Here is a 7,079-nt window from a genome sequence, read left to right on the forward strand (position 1 = left end):
GATATCGCGCTTTTTTTTCAGAATTCTTTTCGTTCACATCCACAGTGTTGTTTTCTTTGGTCCTTTTCAAATTATGTCGATTAAGCTTGCTTGCCTTCAATAATGGTCGACAGAGGTGGGATAACTCCTAACTCCATAAATCGCGATAAATGGGAAAATTTCGAGGAGAAAAAGGGATCCATCGGCGACCATAGCCAGAGCATCCAGATCTTTGGTCGCCAAGCGCTCAACAACATTTATGAGCATAGCGAATCAAGGAGCGGACAACCATCCCTAGGACAGCAAGAGAAATATTTGCTTCACAGGGAGACCGGAATCAAAGGATCTGAACTTAAGGAGAATTTGGAGGAGAGATCTGAGAATGAGGGCAAAGCATTGAACAAAACCGAGTTTAGTTTGAAATCGATCGATCCTATGTTAGATGTTCCAGTGTCGACGGATCTTTCCGGTAGCGAGTCAGATTTAGGATTGAAGGAAGGTGTATCCGCCGGCAAATTAGTAAATCTTTCGACCACCGAAGCAGATGGTGTTGACTGCCAAATCAACGAAGAGCTAGAGACAAGTAGAGAGTCACAAACAGCTGCCAACAGTCGGATTGGTAACAGCTCGATTGCTGCGTCGACATCAAAATGGACCACTTTTGAGGATAAACCGGGGAAAGATTCGGTTAAAAATCAAGAAACAACACTCGAGGAAGGAAACAGTGAACATTCGCTGAAGACAGCCGCAGAGCAGGCGGAAATTCAAACACCTTTGCCATTGGACGCAATGACCTCGAAGATGTCTGCCTTTGATTCGATTCGATTGCAACAAGCCGCAGCGACCGCAGACATGATCCCCAATTTGCCTGTCACCGATCCTAAGGCAGTTAAAAAGGATTCTACATCGTTTAACCAAGGAACAAACGTAAATACTGCTTTGAACGAGGAGAATGCTGTGAAATCAGCTGTTCCTTTTGTTTCTAATAACAAAGCGAAGCTAAATGTTCCTGAGCAATTCACAACTGCTCATCATTCTTCAGGAAAATCTGAACTTGCCATGAACTGGGTCAGTTTTGGCGATGAAAGTAATTCGAATGTGACTCAACAAAAGTTGGATTCGAGCGTTATTTTGACGAACGCAAGCCATATCGGTAAGTTGCAAACTACTAATACTGGCGTTTCAAGCCACAACTCGACTATTGGAGATGACATGAATCAAACTTCAAGCACGGTTAGTTGTGCAGCTGAAGAAAAAACCACTTCGGTTATTCCTCCAGTGTCATTCACTTCAGACGAACTGGATTTACTCGCTAGTAAATCGTGGATTAAATTTGATGATAGCACCAAGACGACCAATGTTCAACAACCAACTTCAAGCTCGGCTGGTGAGGAATGGGTTACCTTTGGGGATTCCAGTAGCAAAGTTGGACTAAATTTAGACTTGTTAGAGCTGGATGTTGGAGTTAAACCTACAAGTAGTAATGTTCCAAGCCCAAATCCATTTATTCGTGCTACTCCACCTTCAGGAAGTAACCCATTCAAACCACCTACGTCAAATCCATTTCAGGCAGACAAGGTTGACTCTGCATCTATCACAGCAACTTCACATACAGCAGTAAACGAAGGCCCCATTTTGTCATCAACTCCACTCATGGATGCTAAACCGTTCCTGGTTTCAGAGAGTGTGAATATAGCACAGCCAGCCACTGGCAGTGAAGAACTAGCAGTGGTCAATACAAAATTAGTTTCATCATCAGTCAATAACAGCAAGCCAATTCAGGAGCAAGTCGACACAATGCCGCTTACATCTGGCATTAGACAGCAGACTACACAGGAAAATGGCAAGCTACTTTTTGTAGAAAAGCCCGTAGCAAATGGATCATGGGCAATGCTTCTGCGTTTTCCTGATAAGAAGCGTAAAATTGGTTCTCGTGTCTGGAAACCTGTGGTTATCAAGTTAGAGGGTACAACCGTGCAGATCTTTGAGGAGTATGAATTATCTGCTCCCTTTAGGGAGATCCCATTACAAGCTTATTTTGTTATGACAGCACCTAAATTACAGTCATTTGAACATGGTGCTAAAGTACACACAGTAAAACTAGAGTATGTCAAATACATAGAGGGGAGAAGTCTTCGGCATCGCGGCACTGTTGAACATATATCCCAAGGAACACCCATCATTAAGATTGCATCTCCAAGTCACACAGTTATTAGGGAACTTATTCAATCTTTTAACAATTCCCTCCGTCTTCTACCAGCATATAGAGACAGAGGTATTACTTATCGCCATGATGAAGTCTTTGTTGATGTAGATGATGTTACTTGTGTTCTCATGTCTGGCGATGGCACCATTTTGCGCAAAAATGCCAAAGTCGTAATTAAATTGCGGGCTTTTCTCACTGGAGATCCTGAGTGCCAATTGGTGTTAAATGATATCGTTGTGAGGGAGAGGGAAGAAGCACGTTTACGAGGGGAATTGAAGCCACAGCGAGTTCACCACTGGGTGAAACTTCGGCAATGTGACTTTCATAAATGTGTCGATGTGACAACATTTGAACAGAGCCACACCATAATGTTTCACCCTCTGGATGCATGTAATTTTGAACTGATGCGCTTTCCTGTTGATCACAAGAAACCATTGCCCCTTCTTGTGAAAGCAAAACTTACTATTCACAGTGAGCAAAGAGTTGAGCTGAAAGCAGAAATCCAAGTTTGTCAGGATACAAAGATGGCAAAGTATGTAAGAAGCAATGTAGCTTTTAGATTTCCAATCCCAGAGTCTTGGGTACCTCTCTTCAGGACTGGCAGAGTGTTCAGAGGTGAGACCTCTATCAAATCGAGTAAGGGACGGCGTGCTGCAGGAATTAAAAGTCGTCTCAAGCATTCCAAGTGTTCCATTGGTGTTTCACTTGGTAAAGCAATGTATGAGCCAGAGTATGGCTCAGTGGTTTGGCGAATCGATCAGATGCCTTACATCCACAGCAAAATCCCTGCCGATGCGCCTCAGACCCTTTCTGTTGTCCTAGATCTTCCGCCTGGCATGGAGTTCCCTGAAAGCTACAAGCCTACCGCTGAGCTGGAATATGAAGTGGCTTACGTGTTGGTCTCTGACACCACAGTGATTGCTGTGAAAGTTTCCAATCAGAATATTCCAGACAAGTGGGTTTGTTACAGAGCACTGTACTTTTACAAAGTCAACATTGATATCTCCAGACCATCCAGTGGCCCAGTCCGAGATGTTGGATGCATTCAGCAGTAACATGCAAAGGACCTTGGCTTTTCAGTGATGAGGTATTTCTTGAACCATGAATTTTAAGCAAGGTTTTTAAATGTGCCAAACATACAATCATGCATTGATCTTAAGCAAACTTTGTTTTGTGGTAGAACTCTTAATTTTTTGTCTGTTGGCAACACTCGTATATTTTCTCCTTTTGGTTTAAATTTGAACTGTAGGCATTGCAAATCTGAACTTGTATGTCTAGTATTGCAAGAGTGGAGATGACCATATGGTCCTGTGAGTGGCATCAAAAAGTTCATCTTAGTAAAAATTTAATAAAATGTAGTGCCATGCTGAAATTTTTTCTCACACACAGTGATTGATATGTTTTTTTTTTCAATCTTTAACTTCCCACTTTTTCTTTTACACTGTAGGTAGACAGTGGACCATTGAAAAAGCATCATCCCACAGAGGTTGAAATAGAAGACTTAAAGAATGCTTGTAAGGTGTAACATCTTAAAAGCTTAGTAATACGCTTTTTAAAGGAACATTTTAATTTTTTTCACAACTAAAAAATTCAGTAAAAAGGTCCCTAAATCAGCTGACTTTTGGAAGGATCATTTTTTTTCGTAAATGCATGCATTTTAAAGGCATGGCATTTTGTCATAATATTAGAATTTGAATAGATTCAAATTGCATCAATTTGGCATGGACCAAATCTCACCATTGTTGTGGAAAAATAATAATATTGATCGTAATTTACTGAAGCAGTTTGAAGTTGCATTCCAATTAAATTATTGTCACTCAAGTCAAAAGCAACACTTATGCAAAGAATAGTAATTACAATTATTGCTTGTCTTAGTGGGCCTTTTGGAATTTACATGTATGTTCAACCTGCATTATTCTGGCCTTTGTGCATGTGCTGTGCTAGTACAGAAATATAAGGAAATTATAAGAATAAAGTTCCTTTTTGTAATAATCTAAATCATAAACAAGTGCATGTACTGGGTAAATGTGTTAGTTGGAATGTTTGAGCAGTTTGTCTTTTTGTTGGTTTTAGAATGTAGCCCAGGGTAAGGGTTGTTCTGGATGAATCACTTGAGTCAGGTTACTAAATGGACATGATAAAGGGCAATTGAGTTTAAGTGTTTTGTTTTTTCTCTCTTATGTACAAGACGTGTGTTTGTGTGACTCTTGTCAATTTTGAAGTTTGTTTTTGTTTACGTTGTTGTGAGAGCCAGTAGTAATGTCGCAGTGTAAGTGGCCTGCCTAGAATAGCAATGCTAACTAACTGCAGGCCATCGTGGTCTTCTTTGTATTGTAGTGATTTGTTTGTACATGTAAGTAAATAAAGTATAAAGTATGTTGATGATAAGGAGAGAGGACTTAAGGGAATGTTCCTTTTGTCTCTTTCCCTGCTAGCAGAAGTCTCTTTTCCTTTTGCATTTGCTGGGCTGACGAGTACTTGAAAAGGGACCTCGGTCATGGGTTGAAACTCACTTTGATCCAACTGCCGTCCACACCTTTGACGACAGCCCTTTTCAAATCGCATGCCCCATTATGTGTTTGCTGACTGTGATTTTAGCCCGCCTTGCCCCGCAGATTCCTTTACAGAAATTCTACTGTTGTTAAGTGAGCCCACACAATAATTATGAAGTATCACGTTAGGATTCAGTTGCTAAGTAACTGCACCCATACTCAACACAGTGAGTTTCAACCCATGGCAGAGGTTTCTTTTCCAGTACTCGTCAGCCCTGCGAGTGCAAAAGAAATGAAATTAATATTATTCTCCCTTGGACAAACTGATTGCAATCCTGTCTTTACTCCAGTTTATTCTACATGTAATCTTTTCAAGTAAAGCTATGATCTTCGCAGTTATGCAAGGTTGCTGCCTAACGGTCGCCCAGTCGCCTGGGGCGCCTTATTTGTGAGCGCAGGCGACCAAATTTCTGAACAAGTAGCCCAAACGGGCACCCTGATTCATCCTCACTTTCTTGTAAATATGATCCCAGCTGGAATAAATGAATCCTGGGCTCTTGAAAAAATGACTTTGGCTACTAACTTTTAATGTTGGAAGCCTGAAGGGCTCCCGAAAATTTCCTTAGGCAGCAGCCTTGGTTATGAACGCAATTTTTACAATTGCGTAGAGAAGCCTGAAAAATTCAGGACTTCAACAGGGTTTGAACCCGTGACCTCACGATTCCAGTGCGATTCAGTGGCTTCATAGCTCAGTTTGTTAGAGCATCGCACCGGAATCGCGAGGTCACAGGTTCAAACCCCGTTGAAGTCCTGAATTTTTCAGGCTTCTCTGCGCAATTGTAAAAATTGCATTCATAACTGCGAAGATCATAGCTTTACTTGATTTCATATCCGCAGTTCATATATGATTCATTTCATACACCATTTCATCATGTTATCTTTTCAAACACAAGTTGATGATGAGTTCTCTAAAAATTAGAAACCTAATTCGGGAGCATAAATATTTTGACACAATTTACACAAAAGCATTTTAAATTTTTTTTAAATTCCATTTTTTGGACAGTTTTTTTGTGTTGGTATTATATTTAAGTTATTAAATCTCGATGCTTTCACACACTGTAAAATTTAAAGTCCATAGCTTCAAGTTCATGTTTCTATTATCAGTAATAGTCTTTTTAGTCAAGGTCTGGTGTATTCGTTTTAGGCACATTTAAGGAAAGAATATATTATAGTTCTATTATCACTGTATTTATAAGGAGACACCAATGTGTATGTGTACCTGTTTTAGGGCTGCTTATTCAAAAGTTTATATTGACTCTTTAATCTACAAATAAGTAGAATAATATTAATAAATTTGCTGCATATAATATTGCGGTAGATTAGAAAATCCTTGGGTACTGTAAGGACTAAATGCTGTAAGGTTTCATTTTGGTGTAATACTGGATGAGGTTATTTGCTGATTATTATATCTACCATATTTACAGTTGTATTTCATGTGTATATTCATGAGTGAAACTTGCACTGCCAGTATCTTTGTTTTCATTAAAACCTCTTTGCTAATGTTCTTACATGTAAAAAAAATTAACTATGGCATTTTTATAACAATAACAACTTACTGTTTTTAAGCCTGTCAAATGGGCAATTTATTTTTTATTTTCATATTGCTATTTATGGCTGGGATACAGGACAAAGGCAAACATTGTGGGAAATAAATTATGCAACTGAAGCTCTTGTGTCTGCAACATGCACAGTAATAAAAATAATATTGTTAAGGTAATCAGAAGCATTATAGTAATTATGCTTCTGATTATAAGTAATGGTTTATCGTATCTGTAAAATTAAATTCATTTCACATTTCACATAATGATTGTTGAATGCAATAGTAATAATTATTATGGTAGCCTTAAATCCATGAAATGTTAATCAGTGTTAATCAGTGTTGAATGCAATAGTAATAATTATTATGGTAGCCTTGGATCCATAATATGTTAATCAGTGTTACAAGTGAGTCAATCAAATGGTAAATGATAGTTGTTTTAATCTGTTTGAATTTTTTGCTCTGGGAATGTCGTGACCCTTGGACAGAAGATCGCTAAGACAGCTCTGTTGGTTTCATAGTAACCCAGCTGGTTGCTTTTGACAGTAAGGCTTCAATCCTTTAGGTCAAAAGCCTACAATGCTGAAATGCCTTTTAGTCATGATAGTGAACGAAACCAATGATAAAATTTGCACCATTTCACAAATACTCTTTTCTCATCAACAGTAAAAACCAAATAGTTGTGCTTAATAAATGTAGTTACCTAACAAAGTTGTGTAACCGTAGCAGATCATTGAAAAAGTGTATTGTTTGTTGTGACATTTTGTGAGCGTCATCTGTGCATTAAAATGGCTGATTGACAGTT

General features: G+C 38.9%; 1 protein-coding gene across 2 annotated transcripts in view; it reads left to right on the forward strand.

Annotated features, from left to right (window-relative positions):
* LOC138049801 (stonin-2-like) overlaps positions 1–7,079 on the forward strand; it is a 13,987-nt gene extending 6,908 nt beyond the window's left edge. For both annotated transcript variants that reach the window (XM_068896229.1, XM_068896230.1), the window contains 2 exons: positions 1–3,272; positions 3,633–7,079. The exon at positions 1–3,272 is cut by the window's left edge. In XM_068896229.1, coding sequence (XP_068752330.1) covers positions 103–3,240 — 3,138 coding nt within the window. In that variant the 5' untranslated portion in view covers positions 1–102 and the 3' untranslated portion in view covers positions 3,241–3,272; positions 3,633–7,079. The remainder of the gene's footprint in view (positions 3,273–3,632) is intronic.

This window comes from Montipora capricornis, chromosome 5, assembly GCF_036669925.1.
Source record: "Montipora capricornis isolate CH-2021 chromosome 5, ASM3666992v2, whole genome shotgun sequence".
Lineage (NCBI taxonomy): Eukaryota > Metazoa > Cnidaria > Anthozoa > Scleractinia > Acroporidae > Montipora > Montipora capricornis.